The sequence below is a fragment of the Cibotium barometz genome, chromosome 49, assembly GCF_041138505.1.
Source record: "Cibotium barometz isolate CiBa-2024 chromosome 49, ASM4113850v1, whole genome shotgun sequence".
NCBI classification, from domain to species: domain Eukaryota; kingdom Viridiplantae; phylum Streptophyta; class Polypodiopsida; order Cyatheales; family Cibotiaceae; genus Cibotium; species Cibotium barometz.
The window spans coordinates 46108297-46134538 of NC_141094.1; the positions used below are offsets into that span (position 1 = coordinate 46108297).

The following is a 26242-nucleotide window of genomic DNA, read 5'->3' on the forward strand; positions in this document are numbered from 1 at the left end:
AATCAAGAAACTCACAACACAGTGCACACAAACATTAATTCTTAAGTCTATAATCTATCGAGTTTTAAAGTCCTTAGTCTACACATACCCTGTCACCAATTGGCCGATCATTTGGTCCATCTCCAGATTTGTGTCTCGTTCACTTGAGGCCAGGCCGGTGTCTCATGTGAAGGGGCCAGTATGTTTGCATAACATGGACGGGAGCCAGACTAGTGCCACCCGTGTGTTAGCAGGACGGTGTCGTATGGACGGGAGCAGATTGGTGCCACCTGTGTATGACCTAGACTGTGTTCTATCCATGGGATTGTCACGCCATGGAAGAGCCAGTCACTCCATAGGGAGGCTCGTACCTGGATCTGTGTCTTACCTATGGGACTGTCATTCCATAGGAAGACCGAGATTTATGTTTTTTGTCGTGCCATTTTTGTGCTCGACAGATGTTTTGTACTTGTTCCATGAATGGGAGATATGTCCATGATACTATTTGCATATGCATTCATGTTTTGCATGTTTGAAACTGTTTTCGCATGACTTGTATTCTTGTGTTTGCCTGTTTGACGTGCCATTTATTGAGCGGGGACGCCTGCTAGTGAGTCGTGAAGTTTGCTCTGTCTTCTGACGAGTTTTGTTGCGTGTGAACAGGTGGTAAGTGTATTGCACTTGTTGGTTTAATAGCTTTCCTTTCTAACCTTTAATTTTATAAGGTTGTAAGTTCACATTCATTTAAAAGTGGGCACTCATTATGGGCACCCACGTGTGGGCCAAGGTGGGGAGGGAAACCCCACACTTAACAACCCTTTATGTGTGTGGGGGTGGGTGCATGGCCACCTACCCACTCCACACCTTGAAACTGGCCGCCCCCATGCAAGCTTGGGGAGCCGGCCAGCTATGGGTCGTGTGCTCTCTCTCCAACTCCTACAAAGGAGCGACCACCCCACCTGCTTGAGGACAGCCGGCGATCATCTCCTGCACGTTTGCTCTCAGGCGGCTGCACCCCCCACTCTGTAGGGTGCTGCGCCTCTTCTCTCCAGACGGCGGCACTGTCTCCATAGGCTACCACGCTTGCTTTCCACAGCAGGCTGCACCTCCTCCCCTCCAGCAGGCGGCTGTACCCCTTTTCCATCGGTGGGCAACTCCCTCCACTCTGCAGCAGGCGGCTGTGCAGCTAGGCTGCTCTTGCACTCCCAGGCGGCTGCAGCCAGGCGTTTTCCTCTCCAGCAGGCGGCTGCGCTTGCTCTCCAGCAGGCTGCGCCTCCACCTCCACAGCAGACGACTGTTCAGGAGGCGGCTCCAGCTAGGTTTCCTCTCCACTCTCCAGGCGGCTGCGCATCCCACAGCAGGCAGCGCCTCCTCACTCTTCCCTTGCAGGTGGTTGCACCTCCTCTCCATAGGTGGCTGCGTCTCCTCCTCGACAGGCTGCTGCGCCCTGGTGTCCATCTCTAGTAGCTACACACAGACGCCTCGGGTATTTGTCTTCCATTAGCAAGCTACAAGTAAGTGGATTCAGATTTAAGTAAAGGATTTGGTTATAAATCTGATAAAAGATTCTCTCTACCGCTAACACCCGTTTGGTGCCGGGTAGTCCAAGCTTTTGGAGAACCACGGTCCATGGGTGCCGAGATCGGGAGAGCCAGGCGTTAGTACGGGAGCGTCTGTTTGTGCGTGGTCTTGGAACACGAGTGGGGCACTCTGCGGATTCCAGTGAAGGCACAGGACCGTAGAGACTTAACCACTCAAGTGGTCGCACTCCTTCGAACGTGTAATCTCTTATTTGGTATTGTTTTCATCTTAGTTGTACATGGACATCATCTGGTTCTTAGAACCCATGGAGCTGTAATATGCGGAAGCTTCGGAGAAGGATCGGTACTTCAAAACTCAGAAATCAGCACTCTTTTCGCGACGGAATTAACGCACAAACTGAAAGACGATGTGCAGAAAAATAGAGAGAGAGAAGGGAGATGGAGAAGGACACAGTATTGGGTCCCAATTACCCTCTGTAGGGCCCCCACCACGGATGGTGTATTTGCTTTATTAGAATGATGTAAATCTGAAACAAAAACAAAGTACTTGACCTTTTCTTGGCTGGAAAACCTGCCCTTGACCTTCAGTCCTTCATCCCTTTGCTTTAGCAATGTTCTTGGCTGTCCTGGCCCTTGGTTGCTTGGAGCACTTGGTGAATTATGAGATGAGTGAAATGATTTATGTCTTGGGTATTTATACCCTCTACTATATGCAGTCGGCTGGCTTCAGGGAGCTCCACGACTGTGTCTTGTTAATAAAGTGCTTGCACACTTATAATTAATGCTTTCACACTATGCCAAATACTGTCCAGCCTGCGCATATGTTCTGGGACAACATCCTGACTGCTGGGCATGCTGCGTGGAGGTGTGGGACTGCTCCCTACACCTGGCCGACTAGCTGGGTGGGGTAATAGACCTGTAGGCTGCCTGTCCAGCAGCTTGAAAGCTGGCCGACAGCCCCTTCCAGCCCATGCCATGGCTGGTGGGCATATCTTGGGCTCTCCTGGCCCCTTGGGGGTGGTTCTACACCTCCCCCATGCCCATACTAAGAATGCAAATGCAAATCCTTGCACTGGGGTAGCCCTATGGACTGGCCCCATCTCTACATGCAAACCTACATGCCTACAGAGGCCTGGCATCCAGTTGCAAACCAGATACACAGCACATCTGACATCATTCCAGAGGGAGACTCACAGCGCGGACTGGCACTGCTTCATGTGCAGGACAATGCACACCTGACCTTGGACTCATGTGCAGGACAATGCACACCTGACCTCGGACGACTGAGATGGATCCTTGGCTGACTCGTCCCGGACTGGGCTCACATGGGACCAGTTCACCATCCCAGGTCCTGCACCTTCTGTACAGAAATGTCTACGTGGCATCCAAGTGCGGGATGCACGTGACATCCCCTTCTGCTTAACTTGACGGAAGCTGCATAGCCTCCAAATAATCCGTCAATAATGCCGGATAGTCTTCGAAAAATTCCTTGTCGAGCCATACCGCTTCATGAGTTCCTCGGTCCTGAAACTTCGTGAGGAACTGTCGTAGTCTTCGGCCTGAGCCATGCTTGAAACGGTGCAGAAGGATCTGTTCTGGAACCATTACTTCTGCTTCATCAATGATGTCTGGTTCCGCTTCGTCTTTGACCTCTGAAGGGGGTGGACCTGCATATGGCTTTAACCAACTGACATGAAATACATCGTGCATAGTCCAACTCGGAAGTAGCTTTAACTGCATAGACACCTCATTAATCTTTTTCCGGATGGGAAATGGTTCGAAGCTCCTGAAAGACAACTTTGGGCATCGCTTGCCCACCTGCTTCAATCTTTGCTTCATAATCCGAAGATATACCCAATCTCCTTCCGAAAACTTCATGTCCCTTCGGTCTTTATTGGCCTGTCGAGTGTAGGCCTCTTGTGCTTTAGCCAATCTGTCTTTAACGGACTCTAGGATCTCCTGGTAAGACTCCGTCACTCTGTTCGCCTCCGGTACTGAAGACGAAGTCCTGGTTAACAACGACTGGAAAGGCCTTCCAAACGCTGCCTCATATGGAGTCCTGCCAATAGCTGAAGAAAAAGAGTCATTCAAAACAGCTTGAACTAAAGGCAAAAACGATTCCCACTTACCTTGCTGATCGTGGACATAGCACTTCAGCACATCTAAGGCCAACTGGTTGTATATCTCTGTCTGGCCATCTGTCTGTGGGTGGAATGCACTGGAAAAATTCAACTTAGTACCAAAATTATCAAACAATGCCCTTCAAAAATGACTAGTAAACTTGGCATCTCGGTCTGACACTATGGTCCTAGGAATCCCACCAATCGGGTACCAATGCCGAATGAATAGCTGGGCAACATCCTCGGCGGTCACATTGGCCCTGCAAGGAATAAGCATCACAAATTTGCTGAACCTGTCAACAATAGTCAAACACTGTGTATTACGCTTACTCGGACTGGGAGGCAGATTTGTGACAAAGTCCATCGAAATGTCTTGGAAAGGACCCTCAGGAATTGGCAAAGGCTGTAACAACCCTATCTTCTTTCCACGAGGAGCTTTCACCTTTTGACAAATGTGACAGCGTTGTACATATGTAAACACATCACGCCTCATCTTTGGCCAAAAGTATTGCCGTTCTAATTTCTCCAGAGTCGAATTCATGCCCCTATGACCACCTGTAATGGCGTCATGGGCATCACGGAGAAGAGCTGCCCGGAATGATTTCATGACACACAGTCGGCCTTTGTAGTAAAGCCAACCATCGCGTATCAGAAAATGGCATGGTCCTGTGGCATCCAATGGCTGTTCCCACTGAGTACCGAATTCCTCGGAATCCGCGTACGTGTGCTTCATGTCTTCTAGTCCTGTACCAACAAGGTCAATTCTAGTGGTCTGAATCGCAGATACTTGTCCCTTCCTGCTCAAAGCATCGGCCACTGGATTGGCCTTTTTTGGAAGGTACTCAATCATGCCACCAAACTGATGGAATATCTGACTCCAGCGGTGTTGTCGATCACTCCACTGTGCACTTGGCATCGTCTGAATCCAGCGCAATGCCTGATGGTCAGTGCGGACCTCGAAGTCACGGCCATACAGGAAATGTTTCCAATGTTTCAAGGCCTGTATAACTGCTAGAAGTTCACGATCATAGACTGAATAGTTCTTTTCGGCGGGCAGTAACTTACGCGACATGTAAGCTACCGGATGACCATTCTGTTGCAATACACCTCCAATTGCGATGTTACTCGCATCGGTGATCACCTGAAATGGTTCGTCCCACGAGGCAAGGGCTAAACAAGGCGCTTCTGACAAAGCCACCTTGAGGTTCTGGAATGCCTCCAACGCTCGTGGAGTCATTCGAATCTTTTGCCTCCTTGTTTTCACTCCCTTTAGCAGATCGGTGAGGTCTGCCGAGAGATCAGAAAACTTGTCAATGTGGGTGGAATATGCCTGGCATATACCCACAAATGATCTAATGTCATAAGCAGTCTGAGGTACTTCCTAGTTAACAATCTCGGCCACTTTAGCCGGATCAAGTCGAATGCCTTCAGCACTGATTATATATCCCAAGTAATGTACCTGGAACAGATAAAATTCTGACTTCTTTTCATTGACATAGAGCTCGTTGCTTTCCAGCAACTTAAGAACTTTCTCTACATCAATGTCATGCTGCTCAACTGTAGTTGAAAATATGAGTATGTCGTCCAGAAATATGAACACACACACTCCAATCAACTCCCGGAAAATACGCATCATCATGCGGTTAAATGTAGCTGGGGCGTTCGTCAAACCAAATGGCATGACCACAAATTCATAGTGGGCCCGTTCTGTACGGAAAGCTGTCTTGGGGATGTCCCCCTCAACAATCCGAACCTGGTGGTACCCACTCTTTAAATCCAATTTAGAGAACACCTTAGCTCCATTCAGCCTCTCGAGAATATAGTCAATTCGAGGCATCGGGAATCTGCTCTTGATAGTCAGCTTGTTGAGTGCACGATAATCGACACACAACCGAGAAGACCCATCTTTCTTCTTGACAAATAAGATTGGTGCTGCAAATGGCGACACGCTGGGGCGGATGAAGCCAGCTTGCAACAATTCTTGGAGTTGGCGGTCCAACTCCGATTCCATTGCCTTAGACAGGCGATACGGAAACTTGCTCGGGGGTTCCGAGCCTGGGAGGAGGTCAATCTTGTGATCCTCCGGTCTGGACGGGGGAAGCTGGGGAGGGAGACTGTCCCGAAGAAAAATTTTCTGGAACTTTTCATGGAGAACCGAGTACTTCTCGGAAGCACTGGCCACCGTCTGGGCTGTCTGGATGTAAATCATCGCACACTGTGCGCCTTTCCTGACTGCTCGCTTAGCCTGCAAGTGGCTTATGAGCGGAAAGTTTGGAATACCTGGCTCACACTTAATGGTCACCGGGGTGTTTGACACATTCCGATCGATCTGGAACGTGTGCTTGTCCCACTTGACATCACGAAGAAACTTGTGAAACCACTGGATACCCAAAATTATGTCTGCCCCTCCTACAAGAGGGGCAACCATAAAGTCACGCACAAACTCTATGCCCTGAATGACTAACTTAGCACCTAGAGCTTCATACTTGACGCTCGTTGTCATACCTGTGCTAAAACCCTCAACCTGTTTGTCCACCGGAGTCAGCTCGAAACGGGCACGCCTAGCGGCCTCTTCCGTGATCACATCCTCCGTGCTGCCGTTGTCAAACAAGACAACGACTCTCTGGCCACCTATGTAGCCAAAGGACTTGAGCAATTCGTTGCGCTCATACTCCTGGTCATGGGCGCCCTTCTGCTTATCTTCGACCTCCCGGCTAATAATTGCTTCAACTGAAGCACCGGGGGTTGAAGAACTAGGGGTAGCCACTGGGGTCTGTGTAGGAGCTGTGCTCACCACGGAAGCTGTGGAGGCGGCGGCGGCCTTTGGAGGCTTCTTCGGACAATCCCGAGAAGTATGTCCTTTTGTGTGACAAAAGTAACATCTACCCTCCTTCCTGTACTGAGAAAGCTCCTCAGCACTCAACTTGCCACCTGTCTTGCTTGCCTCCGCTTTTTGGTCTGGAGTAAGCTTAGACGCATTGTTCGAGTTCTTGGAGCCAGAGGCTCCTGGGCTCTGTCCTGGGGAAGACCCCGTCTGGTTCTGGCTTTTGCCCCCCGAGGCGTTAGCCTTGGGAGAAGCCGGCTGGGAAGTCTTGGGCTTGCCACCATTGTGTTTCATTTCTGCACTCTGCGCAAGCGAGAGTGCGTCCTCAAAGGTGGCTGGCCTAAACATACGCACCTCCCATTGGATTTGCATGTCCAGGCCATACAAAAACTGCCCTTTCTTGTCCGCATCAGATAAGCCTAATTGTAGACACAAGGTCGAAATTCTATTGGCAAACTGAAGGACTGGTTGCGCATTCTGACGCGCACCCCTGAACTCGTCTTCGAGTCGCTCAAGGTAGTGGGGCGGTAAAAACCGCTGCTTAAGGTCACGGACGAACTCGTCCCACCCATAAGCTGCCATACCTGATCTGGTGTGGGCATGAGCCCACTGAGTCCACCAAGGAATGGCCTCACCTTCCAAGTACCAACTGGCTAAGATCACTTTGTCAATATCTGATTTCCTAACTGCGGCAAAGTAAGCTTCAAATTGATGTAACCATGAATACAGAGTAGTGGGATCGAGTTTTCTGAAATTCATTTTCTCGGGAAAATGATTCGAGGGCGCCGCCGGTGTCAATCTGGCGTCCAAAGCTCTGAGGTAACGCTCGTGTTCCACTCGTCGCATGGCGTCGTCTTCGCGTTGTCGAATCTCCAATGCGCGCATTTGCATCTCAAGCAAGGAGCTTGGCTGCGGCTGTGACCCTGCGAGAGGGTCCCTGTGACGAGGATCTGGTATCTGGGATACGGAAGGAGAGGGAAGAGGAGATGGAAAACGCGACGCTGGAGAGCGAGAACGCTCCTCCAGAGCCAAAATCCGCGCCTTCTGCTCATCCAACTTGGTTGTCTGGTCTGCGATTGCTCGCATCATCTGCTGGAACATGTCTTGTACACTCAAGCCGGGTGCCCTCGCTGGGCTGCCTGGTGCACTCTGGTCCCATGGTTCTGGTTCTCTCTCGTCGCCGAAGTTCGCCATAGCGGGAAAATGCAATTCCTTTCCGGAACGCAATCTGACCATCCACTATCTGTGTGGGAGACTTCCGGAGGCTTCCGGAGGCTAAAAACCAACCGTCCTTCGAGGGACAGGAGTCACTCCGAAAGGGGTAGTCCACCGGCGTCTAAAAACCAACCACACGAGCGAAAAAATTTTCTGGTTTTCTTTGCTGAATCTTTGTCCTTGAAGTGAGCTCTGATACCACTGTAATATGCGGAAGCTTCGGAGAAGGATCGGTACTTCAAAACTCAGAAATCAGCACTCTTTTCGCGACGGAATTAACGCACAAACTGAAAGACGATGTGCAGAAAAATAGAGAGAGAGAAGGGAGATGGAGAAGGACACAGTATTGGGTCCCAATTACCCTCTGTAGGGCCCCCACCACGGATGGTGTATTTGCTTTATTAGAATGATGTAAATCTGAAACAAAAACAAAGTACTTGACCTTTTCTTGGCTAGAAAACCTGCCCTTGACCTTCAGTCCTTCATCCCTTTGCTTTAGCAATGTTCTTGGCTGTCCTGGCCCTTGGTTGCTTGGAGCACTTGGTGAATTATGAGATGAGTGAAATGATTTATGTCTTGGGTATTTATACCCTCTACTATATGCAGTCGGCTGGCTTCAGGGAGCTCTACGACTGTGTCTTGTTAATAAAGTGCTTGCACACTTATAATTAATGCTTTCACACTATGCCAAATACTGTCCAGCCTGCGCATATGTTCTGGGACAGCATCCTGACTGCTGGGCATGCTGCGTGGAGGTGTGGGACTGCTCCCTACACCTGGCCGACTAGCTGGGTGGGGTAATAGACCTGTAGGCTGCCTGTCCAGCAGCTTGAAAGCTGGCCGACAGCCCCTTCCAGCCCATGCCATGGCTGGTGGGCATATCTTGGGCTCTCCTGGCCCCTTGGGGGTGGTTCTACACCTCCCCCATGCCCATACTAAGAATGCAAATGCAAATCCTTGCACTGGGGTAGCCCTATGGGCTGGCCCCATCTCTACATGCAAACCTATATGCCTACAGAGGCCTGGCATCCAGTTGCAAACCAGATACACAGCACATCTGACATCATTCCAGAGGGAGACTCACAGCGCGGACTGGCACTGCTTCATGTGCAGGACAATGCACACCTGACCTTGGACTCATGTGCAGGACAATGCACACCTGACCTCGGACGACTGAGATGGATCCCTGGCTGACTTGTCCCGGACTGGGCTCACATGGGACCAGTTCACCATCCCAGGTCCTGCACCTTCTGTACAGAAATGTCTACGTGGCATCCAAGTGCGGGATGCACGTGACAGGAGCATTGTATTTGTTAAATACTCCCAATAATATATCATATGTTGAGGGGGGGGTCGGCCCGTTCCGGCCCCAGTGCTGTGCTGGTGTCCATTGATCAACATTTCATTTCATTTTAATTTTAAGTTGTTATTAAGTTGTCCATTCAAATTGTGATATTTAAGTTGTGCTATTACGCGTGTGGGTGTCCAACGGAGTCTATTTCCACTTGACGGGATCGGTTTCATTGGTATCACAGCACGGTTATTTCCCTCTTCCTAATGGGGAAACGAACCTGTGTATTGGACACCCCACTTCTAGCACACTTAACACAATGAACAGCCAAGGCAACCCTTTGGAAGTGCCTAATTCGGGGGGCCCATCTAGTGCCTCGCGTGTTTCTGATGCTCTACAAGGAAGGCACAAGTCCCTTGAGAGGGTAAATGATAGTGATTCAAGGGGACAACTGTCTGGAGGAAAGACAGTCATGCAAGAAGAAGAGCCTGATGCAATGAGGACTGAATTGGAGCATATGAGAAAGCTTTTGCAGGCACAAGAGCAAGAGCTGAAATTTTTGCATGAAGATCCCCATGTGCAAAGTGCCATTGAAGCAAGGAAAGCCGATGCAATGGTTGACGTGACTTTTGAGTCCATGGCACGGGAAGTGGGCAAGAAGCCAAGGCAGTTGGCACTTTTCTACCTCCTCCGCAAAGGTGACATCAAAGAGGGGGAAGATGGAGAGCTGAAATTCAAAAATCCACCTCGCTTGAAGCATGGAGATCCCGCATCTTAAAGGTTGAGGTCATTTATGCAAAGGAAAGAGGTGACAGTCACCTCTCGTCATGCATCTTCTCCACAAGGCACAAAGCCTGACAGGTATATGTATGCTAGTGCTCATGGAGGACCATGAGCCTCATGCCAGAAAGCTCAAGGAATTTAAAGCATCAGGACAAGCAGACCAAGGCTAATGTGCATGCAGTTCTCGATGTGCAGGGAAATACAAAACATGATGCAAAAGAGCGGATGGTATGCAAAGCTTGGGGTCAAATCAAGGATCAGCCCGCCTTATTCATGTTTGATGACTGTGCAACCGATAACTTCATTTCTATACAAACGGCAGCTGCCTTGGGTATTGAGTTTGAAAACATGGGACCTTAGATTGAAGCCGAAGCTGCCTTTGTTGGTAAAGAGGTGCAGGTTACCCCACTGATAGGGAAGTTGCGCATACATATCCAAGGCTACCTTGATAATGAACATTTCTTAGTTGCACCACTAAATGGATGTGATGTATTGTTGGGCAAGCCATGGCATCATAGGCTTGAGCCCCGCAAAGAGTACAAGACCAACATGATTTCTTTTATGCATAGAGGCCGCATGCATTCCATTGATGCCGGCAAAGAAGGGGATTCCATCCCACTTGTATCTCACATCCAAATTAATAAAGCAATGAAAAAGAGTCTTTCTGCGTGCTTGGTTTTTGTTCGTGATAGCATTGTACCAAGCCATCAAAATGTGGATGCTATGACTTATGATAGGCTGAATTTTCTTCATGTATTCAACGACTGTTTTGCTGATGCATTGCCAGGTGAATTACCTCCTCAAAGGCCCGAAGATCATCGCATAGACCTTGTGCCAGGTAGTTCTCCACCTAACAAACCCGCATACCGTGTGAGTGCCGCACAACAAGAAGAGATCATGAAGCAGGTAAATGAGCTTTTAGAGAAAGGTTTGGTTTAGCCTAGTTCATCACCTTATTGCTCTCCTATGCTTCTTGTTCAAAAGAAAGATGGGTCATTCCGCATGTGTGTAGACTATAGAGCTTTAAATAAGCTTACCATCAAGAATAGATTCCCAATTCCGCGCATTGATGACATTTTGGATAAGCTTGATGGTTCGGCTTGTTTCAGCCGTCTTGATTTGAAGAGTGGTTATCACCAAATACGAGTGGTGTCACAAGATGTCCATAAAATTGCATTCAGGACAGCTTTTGGATTATATGAATTTTTGGTGATGCCTTTCGGTCTCACCAATGCTCCTGCCGCATTTAATCGTATGATGGATAGGATATTCCGACCCCATCGCAAATTCACAGGTGTATTCTTTGATGACATCTTGGATTTCTCCAAGAAAGAGTAGGAACATAGAACTCATTTGGTCATAGTGTTCGAAGAGTTGCGGAAGCATAAACTTTTCATTAATGCCAAGAAAAGTGAGTTCTTCCTTTCAGAGATACATTATTTGGGTCACATTGTATCCAAGGATGGAGTAACAATGGATCCTGCAAAGATAGAAACCATTCGGAATTGGCCAGAATTGTAAAACGTATATCAAGTATGTAGTTTTCTGGGATTATGTTCATATTATAGGTGTTTCATAAGGCATTTTGCTATGATAGCCACCCCTCTACACGATCTCACAAACAAGAAAACCATTTTCAAATGGACTTCAAAAGAACAGGATGCTTTCTTGCAGCTCAAGCATGCTATCATATGTGGACCCGTATTAATTGTTTCTAACTTGCAAAGATCATTCGTAGTAGAATGTGATGCTTGTGGCGATTGTATAGGGGCTGTCCTAAATCAAGAAGGGCATGCAGTTGCATATGAGAGCCGTCGTTTACATGATGCTGAGCTTCATATGGATATCTATGAGAAAGAGCTCTTGGCTGTAATTCATGCCTTAAAGATATGGAAACATTATCTTCTTGGGGCTGAATTTGAAGTCAAGACAAAGCTTGAGATACTTTCTATCTCAAACAAAACTCTCAGAGAAGCAGATGAGAATGGCAAACTTTCTTTCCATGTTTCATTTTCAGATTGTGCATACTCCGGGAAAGAAAAATATGGTGGCAGATGCATTATCCAGGAGGCCTTATGTGGCTGCAGTCTCAGTGGCCTCTCATGGGGACTTATTTGCTATGCGAGATTTGTATCATTTGGATGCTGATTTTTGCCATATATGGACTGATTTGATGGCTGGTCATTCACATGCCTCTTATGTTATCAACGAGGGTTATCTTATGAAGAATATAATTGCCTATGTGTAGTGAAGGATTTGCGTCCAAAGGTTATGGAGGAATGTCACGCTCCACCTTATGCTGGTCATAGAGGTATCATGCCCACTACACGCATGATTGAGAGAGATTTCTTTTGGCCAAGCAATGCATAAAGACATTGAGGCATATGTACGTGCATGTATTACTTGCCAAAAGGTGAAATTCGACAGGGAAAAACCTCCAGGTTTGCTTCAGCCCCTCGCAACCTTGGGAAAGTATTACTATGGATTTTATTATGGACTTGCCTCGATCCCAGCATGGGAATGATGCTATCTGGACCATTGTGGACAGGTTTAGCAAGCAAGCTCATTTCTTGCTCGTCAAGGAAACCATTAAAGTTGATCATATGGTAAAGCTTTTTCTTGCTAACATTTTCAAACATCATGGTATGCCTAAATCCATTGTTGGGGATAGAGATTCCAGGACTACGAGCCTCTTTTGGAGGACCTTATTTGATAATATGGGCACTAAACTTGAGTTTTCATCAGCTTATCATCCCCAAACGGATGGCCAAAGTGAAGCTGCAAATTCAGCCGTGTTGGATTTGTTGAAGTGTTATGTGGCAGATCAAAAGACTGCATGGGAGAAGTATCTTCCACTTGTTGAGTTTGCCTACAACAATACGATCCATGCCTCCACGGGAAAGGCCCCGTTTGAGATTATTTATGGCAGAGTGGTATTGCCACCCATCCTTCGTACAAAGGATGAGATTTTTGCGGGTGACGAATATGTTCGTGACTTGGATGTAGCCTTTGCTCAGGTACGGACAACCATTGCATTGTCACGCCATGAAAGAGCCAATATTTGTGCCATGTCTTGCCTATGGGACTGTCACTCCATAGAAAGACCGGGATTTATGTTTTTTGTTGTGCCATTTTTGTGTCCGACAGATGTTTTGTACTTGTTTCATGAACGGGAGATGTGTCCATGATACTATTTGCACATGCATTCATGTTTTGCATGTTTGAAACTGTTTTCGCATGACTTGTATTCTTGTGTTTGCCTGTTTGACGTGCCACTTACTGAGCGGGGACGCCTGCCAGTGAGTCGTGAAGTTTGCTCTGTCTTCTGACGAGTTTTGTTGCGTGTGAACAAGTGGTAAGTGTATTGCACTTGTTGGTTTAATAGCTTTCCTTTATAACCTTTAATTTTATAAGGAGGTAAGTTCACATTTATTTAAAAGTGGTTATTTAAAGGTGGGCACCCATTATGGGCACCCACGTGTGGGCCAAGGTGGGGAGGGAAACCCCACACGTAACCCTTTATGTGTGTGGGGGTGGGTGCATGGCCACCTACCCACCCCACACCTTGAAACTGGCCGCCCCCATGCAAGCTTGGGGAGCCGGCCAGCTGTGGGTCGTGTGCTCTCTCTCCAACTCCTACAAAGGAGCGACCACCCCACCTGCTTGAGGACAGCCGGCGATCATCTCCTGCACGTTTGCTCTCAGGCGGCTGCACCCCCCACTCTGCAGGGTGCTGCGCCTCTTCTCTCCAAACGGCGGCACCTTCTCCATAGGCTACCACGCTTGCTTTCCACAGCAGGCTGCACCTCCTCCCCTCTAGCAGGCGGCTGCACCCCTTTTCCATCGGCGGCTGCTCCCTCCACTTTGCAGGCGGCTGCAGCCAGGCTACTCCTGCACTCCCAGGCGGCTGCGCTTGCTCTCCAGCAGGCTACGCCTCCACCTCCACAGCAGACGACTGTTCAGCAGGCGGCTGCACCACCCCACAGGCGGCTGCAGTCAGGTTACCTCTCCAGTCTCCAGGCGGCAACGCATCCCACTGCAGGTAGCGCCTCCTCACCCTTCCCTTGCATGCGGTTGCACCTCCCCTCCATAGGTGGCTGCGTCTCCTCCTCCTTGACAGGCTGCTGCGCCCTGGTGTCCATCTCTAGTAGCTACACACAGACGCCTCGGGTATTTGTCTTCCATTAGCAAGCTACAAGTAAGTGGATTTAGATTTAAGTAAAGGATTTTGTTATAAATTTGATAAAAGATTCTCTCTACCACTAACACCCGTTCGGTGCCGGGTAGTCCAAGCTTTTGGAGACCCACGGTCCATGGGTCCCGAGATCGGGAGAGCCAGGTGTTAGTACAGGAGCGCCTGTTTGTGCGTGGTCCTGGAACACCAGTGGGGCGCTCTCCGCGGATTCCAGTGAAGGCACAGGACCGTAGAAACTTGACCACTCAAGTGGTCGCACTCCTTCGAACGTCTACTTCAAATCTCTTGTTTGGTACTGTTTTCATCTCAGTTGTACATGGACATCATCTGGTTCTTAGAACCCATGGAGCATTGTATTTGTTAAATACTCCCAATAATATATCATATATTGAGGGGGGGTCGGCCCGTTCCGGCCCCAGTGCTGGTGTTGTCCATTGATCAACATTTCATTTCATTTTAATTTTCAGTTGTTATTAAGTTGTCCATTCAAATTGTGATATTTAAGTTGTGCTATTACGCGTGTGGGTGTCCAACGGAGTCTATTCCCACTTGACGGGATCGGTTTCATACCCAAATAAAGTTCACACCACGATTGGAACAGTATAAAAAAAACATCATGATTGGAACGATTTGAACCATGCCAGTCGGAAAAAACAGCAAACTGAGAGTTTTTTATAATAGAAAATGTACTTAAACGTTTGAGAGTTCAAAACGTCCTATTATCATTTATGACACGTTTTTTATCCTACCTTGACCTAGACTAGGCCAACACCCAACCAGTTATCCGATCAAGCCACGACAAAATGTTAGGCCATGGGTCTTATTCAAATGCTTTTGAGGGATCATTCTGACCCAAGAGCAAGGTTATTCTGGATCGACCCTATTGTTTCTTACAATGCCGAAGAACGTAATGGATTGCCGTCTGAAAGGAATCTATGTCTTCTTAGAAGGTATCCTTGGGTGAGTTGTATTTTCACTTGGTTAGAAAGTCAGGAAAATGTGTCTTTTTAGATAGTCTTGGACAGATCTTCTTAATCTGCTTTTTAGACATCAGCTGGATTTACTTGCATCCTAGGTATTCAATTCACTTTGTAGGAAACCTCATGGATCCTTTTGACCATGTAAAGTAGCCACTATATGTCCTGTTCGGCACTTGCTCAAAGCTTTCCAGCTACCTACAACAGGGCTGTCCTCCCTAGGCAAAGGTTTCCCTCCCACCTTCTGGATGATGCTTGTAACTTGGTTGATGCCAGATGGTGCCTCTCATGGATGCAACCAAATAAGATAGGGTATTTTCTGGATGCTGGATGTTTTGAGTAGCTATGACATCAGCAGCCGTGTTGTGTCTTGGGGGCCTAAGTTTATGAGGATTTATCATTCATGTCAGTAATAAGGGAAAAACACACTATTTTTGCACAAGCATGAGGTGGTCGATTTCTGGTTTTTTATGATTGATACAGGGAAAGAAGCGAAAAGATACTGTTTGCATAGTGCTTGGAGATGATACGTGCGATGAGCACAAAATCAAAATGAACAAAGTGGTCAGAGCCAATTTGAGGGTACGGCTGGGAGATGTCGTGTCAGTTCACTCGTGTGCTGACGTGAAGTATGGAAAACGGGTGCACATTCTTCCCATTGATGATACCATAGAGGGAATCACAGGAAATCTCTTTGATGCGTACTTAAAACGTATGTGTTTTGTTCACTTCTTGCTTTTGCTTTCTTACAACCCCACCTAGTTTTCTATGATTTAAGATAGGAATTGTAATGATTGTTTTATGAGTGTGACTGAGTTGATTTTTCTCAACTGCAGCCTACTTTCTAGAGGCCTACCGCCCAGTCAGAAAAGGAGATCTTTTCCTTGTGCGTGGAGGTATGCGGAGTGTCGAATTCAAGGTTATTGAGACAGATCCTGCTGAATACTGCATTGTTGCCCCGGACACTGAAATCTTTTGTGAGGGTGAACCCATCAGACGGGAGGATGAAGAAAGACTTGATGAAGTTGGATATGATGATGTCGGAGGGGTGCGCAAACAGATGGCTCAGATAAGAGAGCTGGTGGAACTTCCTCTTAGGCACCCTCAGCTGTTCAAGTCAATTGGTGTGAAGCCTCCCAAGGGCATTCTACTATTTGGGCCTCCTGGTTCTGGTAAGACACTCATTGCAAGGGCTGTGGCAAATGAAACTGGTGCTTTCTTTTTCCTCATCAATGGTCCAGAAATCATGTCTAAGCTTGCTGGAGAAAGTGAAAGTAATCTTCGGAAAGCGTTTGAGGAGGCAGAGAAGAATGCTCCTTCAATTATATTCATTGATGAGATAGACTCTATTGCTCCCAAGAGAGAGAAAACCCATGGTGAAGTCGAGCGCCGTATCGTCTCGCAGCTGCTTACCCTGATGGATGGTCTGAAGTCACGGGCTCATGTGATTGTCATGGGCGCAACCAATAGGCCTAACAGTATTGATCCTGCGCTAAGGCGTTTTGGAAGGTTTGATAGGGAGATAGATATTGGAGTACCAGATGAGGTTGGACGCCTTGAGGTTCTCCGAATCCATACAAAGAACATGAAGCTTTCAGAGGATGTAAGTGGTTCGTAATACTTTGTTAGGTACACCTATTCCATGTCATTCTATCATGTAATAACAAGCCCAGGGGCATATCATGGATGCTGACAGTGTTATGTTGTTTAGGTTGATTTGGAAAGGATTGCCAAAGATACCCATGGTTTTGTGGGAGCAGACTTGGCAGCATTATGCACTGAAGCTGCATTACAATGCATTCGCGAGAAAATGGATGTTATCGACCTTGAGGATGAGACAATTGATGCCGAAATATTGAACTCTATGGCTGTGACGAATGAGCATTTCCAGACAGCCCTGGGCATAAGTAATCCATCAGCTTTGCGAGAGACTGTGAGTACAAGATTTTTGAGCTTGATGGGTTTACATATTGTCAATCTATGCTTCTTCTCGTGGCGTTAACTCGGAAATCTGTTTTCAGGTTGTTGAAGTCCCCAATGTTACTTGGGAGGATATCGGTGGTCTTGACAATGTCAAGCGAGAGCTTCAAGAGGTAGAATTTGGTTGCTTCTGTGTAGAGCTGGGTATCTTGATTTTGTTTATTGTTGGCTACTATAGTAAAGTTGGACATATACTGAGATTGCAAATTTCATCTGTGATGGAAGACTGTGCAATATCCTGTTGAGCATCCTGAGAAGTTCGAAAAATTTGGAATGTCTCCTTCAAAAGGTGTTCTATTCTATGGACCTCCTGGATGTGGGAAGACCTTACTTGCAAAAGCCATTGCAAATGAGTGTCAAGCAAACTTTATCAGCGTGAAAGGTCCCGAGTTGCTGACCATGTGGTTTGGTGAAAGCGAAGCCAATGTCAGAGATGTCTTTGACAAAGCTAGGCAATCTGCCCCTTGTGTGCTGTTTTTTGATGAACTTGACTCCATAGCTACGCAGGTGATCATAATGTTCCCTATGATTATTCTTAAAGCTACAAAGCTATTGAAGGTCATGCTGGCTTGATTGAACAGTAGGCACTTTCCGCTTTATTAGCTTGAATGATACAAGCTCCACACTTATTGCTGTATTGGGATCTTGCAGCGTGGGAGCAGTGTCGGTGATGCTGGTGGTGCTGCTGACAGAGTTCTGAATCAACTTCTAACAGAAATGGACGGAATGAATGCAAAGAAAACAGTTTTTATCATTGGAGCAACCAACAGGCCTGACATCATAGATCCAGCATTGCTTCGGCCTGGTCGCCTAGATCAATTGATATACATTCCCTTGCCAGATGAGGCATCGCGCTTGAAAATTTTCCAAGCCTGTCTTCGGAAGTCACCGATTGCAAAAGATGTGGACTTGACTGCTTTGGCTCGATATACTCAGGGTTTTAGTGGGGCTGATATCACAGAAATTTGTCAACGGGCTTGCAAATATGCCATAAGGGAGAACATTGAAAAGGTACTTGTATAAAGAGTGCCATTTTTTTTCACTCTTATCAGCCGTATGCTATGTAATGCTTGTCCACCAGTCTTAATCATGTACGTTACCTGCTGCAGGATATTGAGCAGGAGAAGAGGAGAAAAGAAAACCCGGAGGCAATGGAAGAGGATGAAATTGAAGATGTAGCAGAAATAAAAGCAGCCCATTTTGAGGAGTCTATGAAGTACGCACGTAGAAGTGTTAGTGATGCTGATATCAGGAAGTACCAGGCTTTTGCTCAGACTCTGCAGCAGTCACGAGGGTTTGGATCAGAGTTCCGCTTCCCAGACCAGCCTGCTCGTGGTGGTACTGGAGCAGCTGATGCAGACACTTTTGTACAAGCAGCTGGTGCAGATGATGATGATCTTTATAACTAAGTCACGGTTGACGGCCATAGTGGACTTCTGAATTTGTCAAACGTTAAGTTTCTTTTTGTCTAATTTTACGACCTTAGTAAACTAGTACTTGCAGTTTTGACAATGTCAATCAGACTTATGAAGTGCTTGTTTAGGGTTATGTAACCCTGTATGCTTCTGTTTACTAGAGATGTAAACTCGGGAGTCGGTATATAATGCATTAAAACCTTCAACGCTATTGCAGCTGCCACAAAGCGCTTTGATAGAGCTTGTGATTCACCAAACAAGGCTGGTCAAGACTCAACAGCTCTTTTTGAAGTATTTGCAAGTCCTCTTTTGGTACATCTCTCTCCGTTGAGAGTTCCTTCCTTGTTTCTTGGGGAAGATTGGTCTCGTAAGACGGAGTTGATGCCTGGATGTCAGCTGCATGTGCCATTTGCTTGCAAGTATGTTGTGGATGGCTGAGTCTGTTTCAAAGCTTGAAAGACATTGGCTAAACAACTCGAAGATTATATGAGGATGAGTCAGATCTGTCCAAGTAAATCACTTTGGGGTGCACCTGTGTTGCTTAGGAGAAAGAAAGACAACACCTGGAGAATGTGTATAGATTACAAGAGATTGAACAAGTTGACAATTAAGAACCGTTATCCTCTCCCTAGATTAGATGACCTGATTGACCGGTTAGCAGGAGCGAAATATTTCACGAAGATAGATTTACGTACTGGCTATCATCAGATACGTATTCATGAAAGGCATGTCGAATGAACCGTCTTTCGGACCAGGTATGGCCATTACGAGTTTCTCGTATTACCTTTTGGGTTAACCAATGCTCTAGGCACTTTCCAGCAAATGATGAACGATCTTTTTCGTGAACGTTTGGGAAAATTTGTGGTGGTGTTCCTGGATGATATTTTGATATATAGTCGTACTCTTGAGGATCATGTTAGACACCTCACGATTGTCTTATCTATTTTAAGACAGAATCGACTATATGCTAAGTTAAGTAAATGTGAGTTTTTTATGACAGACATCATTTACTTGGGACACAAGATCACTAGAGATGGATTGAGCATTGACTATGACCGAGTTTAGAAGGTTCTGGATTGGCCTATACCAAGAACAATGAAACAACTTCGTTCTTTTCTTGGTTTTGTTATTTTTCTTCGGAAATTTGTGCGGGAGTACTCTCAGCTCACACTACTGATGATTGACTTGTTGAAAGGTCGTGGACGTAAGTCAAATCAGCCTATCACTTGGAATAACGATTTGGATATGGCCTTCAGACTTTTGAAAGATAAAGTCAAGGAAGCACCTATCTTGGCATTACCCGATCCTAGTTAGCCTTATGTTCTTGAAACTGATGCCAGTGACTACGCCATCGGGGCTGCTTTATTTCAAGATGGTAGACCTGTTGCTTTTGAAAGTAAAAAGCTAGACGACACTCAATCTCGTTGGCCAACCCTTGAGAAGGAGCTTTATGATGTGATTCACGCTCTCAAGGTTTGGAGACATTATTTATATGGCTCCAAGTTTGTGTCAATCAAGTATGTGTGTGATGCGGATGATTTGAGAGGAAGGAAAGCTCGTTGGACTGAGGTAATGCAAGATTTTGATTTTGAGATTCGTTATCGGAAAGGGTCCATGAATATTGTTTTTGATGCGCTTAGTCGAATTAGAGAGGTGAATACTTTGTCGTTCACCGAGATTTCTTCTGACTTATTTCAGTCATTGAGAGGGCTTTGTAGGACTGATAGTTATTTTGGTCCATTTTGGCAGAAGATCCAGAACGGGAGCTCATTGATTGACCAAGACTTAATGACTGAACAGCCTACCATTTAGGGTGCAGGAGACCAGTGGATTATTCGGAATGGTTTACTATTACGTAATGACAAAATTTGTGTACCACAGATCCCGGACATTAGGTCCAAGATTCTTAAGGAGTGTCACGACGCCCCTTCTGCTGGACATCCTGGGATACATAGGACACTATTGTTAGTGAAACACACTTTTTATTGGCCAAAGATGAAAGGGTATGAAGAAGATTATGTTCTCAAGTGTCAAGTTTGTCAAGCAAATAAAGCTGAACGCTTTAGACAGGCTGGGTTGTTGCATCCTTTGCAAATCCCAGGTAATAAATGGGAAAGTATTTCCATGGATTTTATTACCGGATTGCCAAGAACACATCAAGGCCACGATTCTATTTGGGTTGTGGTAGATCGCTTGACAAAAATGGCTAGATTTTTACTGACCCGGAAGACTATTACAGCTACGCAATCAGCAAGGCAGTTTATCGAGCAATTGTTTAGACTGTATGGGTTACCGCAGGACATAGTCAGTGATAGGGACTCTAAGTTTACGAGTGATTTTTGGAAACTTATTTTTGAGAAGTTGGAAACAACTTTGAATTTGAGTTCCTCATATCATCCTCAATCTGATGGCCAGATAGAAAGAGTGAATCAAATTTTGGAGGATATGCTTCGAGCATATGTATCCAAAAGACAGAGTTCATGGGAGGATTATCTTCCTATGTTAGAATTTGCATATAACAGTACTAAGCATACGAGTACAAGTTTTAGTCCTTTCATGCTTATGTATGGTTTTCAACCTAGATCACCTGTTACAGTAGGATTCTTAGGACTTTAGCATGATGCAGCACGTAATTTTTTGCAAGATATGCAAGAAATGTTACAAGTTGCGAAGGAATCTATTAGAAGTGCTCAAGACCGAGACAGATTTTATTCTAATAGACATCGTTTACTCAGAGAGTTCTCTGAAGGAACGATGGTGTATTTGCGAGTTCCGAAAGATTCCGAGACTTTACGGACAGGTCGATCTCTGAAATTATCCCCTAGATACTGTGGACCATTTCGTATTACACGACTGATTGGTTCAGTTGCATATGAATTGGATTTGCCTTCTCATGTTAAAGTTCATCCTGTATTTCATGTCAGTAGACTTAAGGAAGTACTGGGTGGAACAGACCAGTTAGTTACTCCTCAAGAAATTATAGATGTCGAGGACATGATATTTGTTCCACACGAACGTGAAAAGATTCTTGGATTTCGTGAAAGAAGATTGCGTAATACGCATATCACGGAATAAAAGATCAAGTGGAAGGATCGTGTTGAGGAGGATGCACATGGGAGACATTGACTACTCTTCAGAGGGATTACCCTGGCTTTTTAGTGAGCTTAGGAGTGAGCTCTTAGAGGAAGGGGAGTATGTCATGTGCACAGTGTGTATCTACCGTGTGCTACACGCACGCAAGACTAGCTTCGAGGTTTGGGGAAGCTTGGAGCTAGGCAGGCTGATTGGCGAGCTGAGTTAGGGATAGACTAACGGGCGGGCACCCAAGTATGGACGGGCGGGCATCCAAGTGTGGACGCCCGATGACCGGCCAAGAGCCTATAAAAGGGTGGCCAAGGTTAGTCATTAGTCATATAGAGTCTCGCGTGATTTGTGAGAGCTCTATGGTCTGGAGCCTGGATCTAGTGCAGACGTGCACTTGCTTTACGCAGCCGAGGCCGATAGCAGTCTCGAGGCCTGTAAGGGTAGCTTCGTGGCAGTATGGGATGTCACGAGGTAGAGATTGGTCGGTACGTCTATCTAGTTAGCTCAGCTCGTGGCTCGGTGGGGACAGCCAAGTCTGTGGGTTCGTCCACGGCTGTCATGGTTGGGAGGTGAGTCAGGCCTGCACCCCCTTCTTGTTTGGGATAGACTAACGAGCAGGCACCCAAGTATGGACGGGCGGGCGCCCAAGTGTGGACGCCCGATGACCGGCCAAGAGCCTATAAAAGGGTGGCCAAGGTTAGTCATTAGTCACATAGAGTCTCGCGTGATTTGTGAGAGCTCTATGGTTTGGAGCCTGGATTTAGTGCAGACGTGAACTTGCTTTAGGCAACCGAGGCCGGCAGTAGTCTCGAGGCCCGCGAGGGTAGCTTCGTGGCGGTATGGGACGTCACGAGGTAGAGATTGGTTGGTACGTCCATCTAGTTAGCTCAGCTCGTGGCTCGGTGGGGACAGCCAAGTCTGTGGGTTCGCCCACAGCTGTCATGGTTGGGAGGCGAGTCAGGCCTGCACCCCCTTCTTGTTTGTTTGTTTGTTTGCAGGTTTCGAGTCTCGTACCAGGAGTGTTCTACGAGGAGATCTATGGGGATTTGACATATATACATCCACTGGTCTTTGCACAAACCCATCCTCTGTGAGCTGTAAGAAATGATCGTGGTAGTGTTGCCCCTTCACAAGAAGAGGCTGTGGAGGATCAATCCATGGATGACGTGTGTATAGCTGTGTCAAATCCTGATGTCAATCGGTTCCTCTCCACATGGGAGAGTCTCATGGTCGGATGGTCCTCATCATACTGAAACGGAGGGAGCTTGTCCATACTCATCCCATGTAGTGAAAACCACTGTAAAACCTCTGCATACCATGATTGTCGCCCTAATGCTGCTACTTGCTCTGATGACTCTAGGGCCTGTCTCGGTAATGTATTTGGGGGCATGTGGCTAACCCGCTGAGTAAATGTCACTGCTTGAAAGAGTGCTTCCCCTAGCATGGCCGAAGACGCAAACTCTGCCAAAACTATCTCATGTGGCGTCGAGGTTTTATGTAACATGCGGAAGCTTTGGGGGAGATCGGTAACTTCAATGCTCAGAAATCAGCACACTTGTCGTGACGAAATTAACGCACAAAACTGAATGTAGACGTGTAGAAAAATAGAGAGAGAGAGAGAGAGAGAGGGAGAAGAGGACACAGTATTGGGTCCCAAATACCCTTTGTAGGGCCCCCACCACGAATGGTGTTTTTGCTTTTATTAGAATGATGCAAAACTGAAAATAAAAGACTGAACATAACCTTCTTAGCTGAGGAGAATCCTCTGCCCTTGACTGTCAATCCTTCACCCCTTTGCGTTAGCTTCTCCTTGGCTGTCCTGGCCCTTGAGTTAGCTTTAGCACCTTGATGAAATATGAGATGAATGAATTACTTAATGCCTTGGGTATTTATACCCCCCAAAGTATCCAGTCGGCCAGCTACTAAAGAGCCTCACGACTAGGTTTTTGGAAAAAGTGTAAATAAATGGTTTCACACCATTCAATGGGCTGGCCATCTTGCGCATGAACCAAGAACAGTACCCCAAACTGCTGGATAGCCCTGCACAAGGGTACTGTACTGCTGGGCAGCCTGTGTGGGCTGTCCCACACTTGGCCGACAGCCATTCTAGGCCTTGTTGCCCAGTCGGCTGGCTGTCTCAAGGCCCTAAGGCTGGCCGACAGCCCCTTCCAGCCTATCACATGGCTGGTGGGCACAGCCGGGGCCATCTTGGCCCCTTGGGGGTGGACTACACCTCCCCCATGCCCACATCAATGGTCTTGGGGTAGCCCTATGGGCTGGCCCCATCTCTACATGCAAAACCCAACATGCCTACATAGATGTTTGGCATCTGGTCGCTGAGCAAACACAAAGAGCACCTGACATCATTCCAGAGGGAGACTCACAGCACAGACTGGCACTGTTTCGTGTGTAGGACAATGCACACCTAACATTGGACGCTGGAGTGGAACCCTAGCTGACTCGTCCCGGACTGGGCTCACATGGGACCAGTTTTCCACCCCAGGTCTTGCACCTTCTGCACAGATATGTCTACATGGCATCCTAAGTGTGGGATCCACGTGACATTTTACTATGAATCATCCGTGAGAACATAAGTATCTGTGGGCGCTCTAAACCTCGCCATACGCTCGTTGATAGTCCTGGAGCCTAGATGGGGCCCGGGGGATGCATACATCAAGGCTGGTGTGACCATGGTATCAAAAAGCCATCCCTTTGTATGGGGTTCTTGAAATGCGCCTGGTGACACTGCCTCTTAAGTAAAGCTAAAGCTGCATATCCTCTGGCTACCCTGTCCTGAACTGCCTGTCTCGTGGAGAACCTCCCCGCCAGGCTAGTAAAAGTGACACCCAAATATACATATGAAGTTGTTAGAAGTCATCTCCTGTCTAGATTTATACACCAGGGCCTTTGTTGTGGGTGTGCCCGCCCTTATGAGGTGTTTTATCATTTTTCCCCACACTCCGTATTTTTCCCCTATTTTTTCCATTTTTTCCAGTGGTTGGGAGGGTTGCCAGAGGATGCCAGGAGCACTCCAGTGCTGGCCGACTGCATGTTTCTCAGTCGTGGGCTACTGGACTGCTTGCCGACTGTACTTGCTCAGTCGTGGGCACTTTTCTGCTGGCCGACTGCATTTATGTAGTCGTGGACATTTTTTAGCAGTCGTGGGCACTTCCGATGCTGGCCGACTGCTCTCCCAGGGGCATATATATAGGCCCCCAGCCCCATACCACTATTTGTATCATTTCTCGGGATCTTCTTGTGTATATAGAGCAGAGTTACACGCCTACATCTCTCTCTCTCTTGTGCTGTTTTTCTGCCTGCGTTTTTGCTCGTGTTCCCAGATCTGGTCATCATCTCTGCTGCGTATTCTGACATGGTATCAGAGCCCTAGGCTCTAGATAGGTCTTGGGATTTGTGTGAGCAAGAGGGGGACTGTTTCGTGGCTGATTGGTGGACTGTTTTGGGCTGATCGGGAAGAGGAGAAGCAAGAGGAAGGCGGGCTGATTTGCTGGACAGCCACTTGCAGGTTTTAGTTCTTCTTTGTTCCCACCCACCCACCCTTTTCAGAGTACATCCCCGCTATGGCAGATCTGTTTGAGATAGCCGAGAGACATGTGAAGATCCCGACACTCCCCACGTTCCCGGTGGACCGTCAGTTGGACGGGAGCAACTACGGCATATGGAAGGTGATGATGGAATCTGTTCTGGAGTCTTATGACCTCGTCGATTTCGTCGTTGTTGGTGTTCCACGGCCGGAAGTAGAGGAAGGGGAGTTACCGTCAACCCGAAAGGACCGGGAGGCTCAGACACAGATGTGGGATCGTGTCAACGCCAGGGTCCGTTCGTTTATTTTCCTCAACTGCACACCACAGGTAATCAATCATGTAAAGCACATGACGCTGGCCAGAGGTATATGGCAGCATTTCACTTTACAACAGGGTATCGCCCATGAAGAGGATTTCCTTTGAAGTACAGATGCGGGTTATGAGCCCTGCAAAGTCGTCGACGATGCGGGAGTATATTAACAAGCTGCAGGCTCTTCAGCAGGAAGTTCTTCAGGCTGGGAAGGAGATATCGTCAGAGGACATGGCCATCACGTTGCTGTCACATTTGCCCTCTTCGTACTCAGCATTCTACTCGTCGTTGATTACCAGTGGCAGGCTCAGCACCATCACGTGGGAGGAGCTTGTGCCCATGGTCCTGGACCAGGAGGAACGATTCACGAACCCTCCTCAGGGTGGAGGTTTGGAGGCCTTTACTGGCCAACGGTCGAAAGGCCGTAACTCGGGCAAAGGGAAGGCTTCATCGGAGAAGTCTTCTGAGAAGAAGTCCGACGCTGACCGCAAGAAACTGAAGGTAGAGAGGACCTGTAATGATTGTGGCGAGAAAGGCCACTACTGGAGACAGTGTCCCAAGCGGAAGACCGAGAAGGGTGAAGATTCCTCAGCAGCAATCATGAAGACTCTGGCTTTTGTGCACCTGGAGGTGATGGACACCGATGCTTCGTTTTCTTCAGGCAGGGAGGAGATTGGAGGACTCTCTGCAACGGATACTCCGGAGTGGATTCTCGATAGTGGTGCTTCCAGGCACATGACTCCTTCCCGTTCCGGTTTACAGGATCTCTGCAGGTGTTCTGGTCATATTCTTACTGGGGATACGTCCACTATCCTAGTTCACAGTGAGGGCAGGATGGAGATAGTTCCCGATGGTAGAGGGGGGAAGCATTCCTCCCAGGTGTTGTATGTTCCGGCACCTGGTTTTCATCTGTTGTCAGTGCATCAGGTTTGCAAGACTGGCGTACGGGTGGAGTTTGATGAGCATTTTGTTGCTCTATGGGA

The 26242-nt window shown here is 47.3% G+C and overlaps 1 protein-coding gene across 1 annotated transcript in view; it reads left to right on the forward strand.

The window, feature by feature from the left end:
• Positions 1 to 18465, forward strand: part of LOC147610649 (cell division cycle protein 48 homolog) — a 21834-nt gene extending 3369 nt beyond the window's left edge. The window contains exons 3-9 of the mRNA XM_086786177.1: positions 15409 to 15637; positions 15762 to 16528; positions 16637 to 16858; positions 16947 to 17018; positions 17131 to 17412; positions 17557 to 17916; positions 18015 to 18465. Of these exons, the coding sequence (XP_086642303.1) occupies positions 15409 to 15637; positions 15762 to 16528; positions 16637 to 16858; positions 16947 to 17018; positions 17131 to 17412; positions 17557 to 17916; positions 18015 to 18314 (2232 nt within the window). The 3' untranslated portion in view covers positions 18315 to 18465. The remainder of the gene's footprint in view (positions 1 to 15408; positions 15638 to 15761; positions 16529 to 16636; positions 16859 to 16946; positions 17019 to 17130; positions 17413 to 17556; positions 17917 to 18014) is intronic.
• The last annotated feature ends 7777 nt before the right edge of the window (positions 18466 to 26242 follow it).